This window comes from Arachis duranensis, chromosome 2 (assembly GCF_000817695.3).
Source record: "Arachis duranensis cultivar V14167 chromosome 2, aradu.V14167.gnm2.J7QH, whole genome shotgun sequence".
Classification (NCBI taxonomy): domain Eukaryota; kingdom Viridiplantae; phylum Streptophyta; class Magnoliopsida; order Fabales; family Fabaceae; genus Arachis; species Arachis duranensis.
Window position 1 is genome coordinate 52126889 of NC_029773.3, and position 2537 is coordinate 52129425.

General features: G+C 42.7%; 1 protein-coding gene across 1 annotated transcript; it reads left to right on the forward strand.

The window, feature by feature from the left end:
- The first annotated feature begins 321 nt into the window (after positions 1 to 321).
- Positions 322 to 2231, forward strand: LOC107474391 (cytochrome P450 77A3). The gene has a single exon (XM_016094014.3). It carries the CDS (start codon positions 558 to 560, stop codon positions 2064 to 2066), a length of 1509 nt encoding a protein of 502 aa, XP_015949500.1. The 5' UTR covers positions 322 to 557; the 3' UTR covers positions 2067 to 2231.
- The last annotated feature ends 306 nt before the right edge of the window (positions 2232 to 2537 follow it).

Below are 2537 nucleotides of genomic sequence, written 5' to 3' on the forward strand. Positions count from 1 at the left end.
AAAATCTCTCGAAGACGACCGTTATTAACTTTAGAGATAAAATTGGAATAATTTTAAATAATTTTAAATTTAAAGACGATATTGTTACTCGAGTGCAACTTCAGATACTACGTTAAATATTAACTCTTATTTGTAGGAAACGGTCAACCCCGCCCTCCCATCATCCGTGCTTGCCCACGGGTTTGTGTGTCCGAAGCTTTTTTACTTTTGGGTTTGCAGATGGATTTAAATTCTGCCACACAACACATCATTTCACAACAGAGTGGTTGAGTCGATTAATTACCGTTCAGTGTCACAAGTCCGTCTGATGCCGCCCTTTGCCTAACTCCTCACCACAATATCCTACCATGCAGTTAGCATTAATTAACACTCAGTATCATATACAGCTGCACAACTACCCATTTCCATTCTGCTGCCGAAACTTCATAGTGCCTTAATTGAACCCACCGGCACCCTCCCCATGCATCTATCTCGCCTTCTCATTTAATACCGTTCCGATCATATGTCTCCTCCAAGCAAACCACAATCATTTCCATCCCATCTGATCTCCAACAAAAATGATAATCTTCTCTCCAATTTTAATCCTCATTTTTACAGTCCTACTTGTCTTCCTACTTTCCCAAACCAAATCCAAGAAGCTCAACCTTCCTCCAGGGCCCCCTGGTTGGCCTATTGTTGGTAACCTCCTCCAAGTCGCACGTTCCGGAAAGCCTTATTTCGTCTTTGTGAACGATGTGAGGCAAAAATATGGCCCAATTTTCACCCTCAAGATGGGGACAAGAACCATGATTTTCCTCAGCGACCCCAAACTAATCCACGAGGCGTTGATCGAGAACGGCGCACTCTACGCTAGCAGGCCCCCCGAGACTCCAACAAGAAACGTCTTCAGCGTCAACAAGTTCACAGTTAACGCCGCCACGTACGGTCCCATCTGGCGGTCTCTAAGGAAGAACATGGTTCAAAACATGCTGAGCTCCACCAGGCTGAAGGAGTTTCGTTCTGTGAGAGAGAAGGCGATGAACAAACTCATCGACAGGCTCAGAGCCGAAGCAGAGGCTAACAACGGAGTTGTTTGGGTGCTAAAGGATGCAAGATTCGCCGTCTTCTGCATACTCCTGACCATGTGTTTCGGCCTCGAAATGGACGAAGAAACCGTTGAGAAAATGGATGAGATGATGAAACTGGTCCTCATCACGGTGGACGCGAAAATCTACGACTACCTCCCCATCCTGAAGCCTTTTTACTCAAAGCAGAGGAAGAGAGCCATGGAAGTTCGTAAGGAGCAGATTGAGTTTATGGTTCCTTTCATTGATAAGAGAAAGAGGGCAATCGAAAACCCAGGCTCGGAACTCTCCGCCACTCCATTTTCATACCTGGACACGCTGTTTGATCTCAAAATCGAAGGGCGAAAATCAGCGCCATCAGACGATGAAGTGGTTACCCTCTGCTCTGAGTTTCTTAACGGCGGCACTGACACAACGGCCACAGCAGTTGAGTGGGGAATTGCTGAACTGATTGAGAACCCACACGTACAAAAGAAGCTGTTTGCGGAGATCAAAGAAACGGTTGGGGAGAGGAAAGTGAACGAAAAGGACGTGGAGAAGATGCCGTACTTGCAAGCAGTGGTGAAGGAGCTCTTAAGGAAGCATCCTCCAACGTACTTCACACTCACTCATGCAGTTACCGAACCGACAACTATATCAGGGTTTGACATACCAACTGATGTAAACGTGGAAATCTTCCTTGCGCCCTTTGGAAATGACCCCAAATTATGGACTAAACCGGAGAAGTTCGAACCGGAGAGGTTCATGGATGGAGGAATGGACAAGGACGTTGACATTACCGGAGTGACCGGGACCATGAAGATGATGCCTTTTGGGGTTGGGAGAAGGATATGCCCTGGTTTGGGTATGGCCACAGTTCATGTTCACCTGATGCTGGCCAGGATGGTGCAAGAGTTTGAGTGGAGTGCATATCCCGAAGGGAAGCCGTTGGACTTCAGTGGCAAGTTGGTGTTCACTGTGGTCATGAAGGAAGCTCTCAGAGCAACCATTAAGCTAAGATAATGATCATCAGCAAAATGAGATGTGCAGTAGTAGTAGCGGTATAATGTAAGATTATGGTTACTGTATACTGATAATTTTGTCAAACATGAATTTGACTATACTGTACTTTTTGCTTTTTCTATCTTTTGTTAGCATAGCATAATAATGGAAATGATTTTCCTTGTATATTTAAAGTTTTATGTGGTTATGTGATTTTAGAATTGTTTTCGAGTAAAATTAATTCTATCAAAACTGATTTTGATCAGAATTTGAATTGAAATAAAATAATATGATGCTTAATTTAGTAATTCAATTTTAAAAATCAATTTTCTTTGTTCAATCTTCCTTATTAAAATTAGGGTAAATATCTTTTATTAAAATTCGGATTTATTAAAATTAGACATAACCCACTATAATCATTCTTAAACTTTAGTCAGGTGTCCACTCATTAAAAAAAATGGATAAATCGACCCATGTTATTAGTTGTCAAAG

Coding starts and splice junctions, on each gene's coding strand:
- LOC107474391 (XM_016094014.3), top strand. CDS start 558: ATGATAATCTTCTCTCCAATTTTAATCCTCATTTTTACAGTCCTACTT.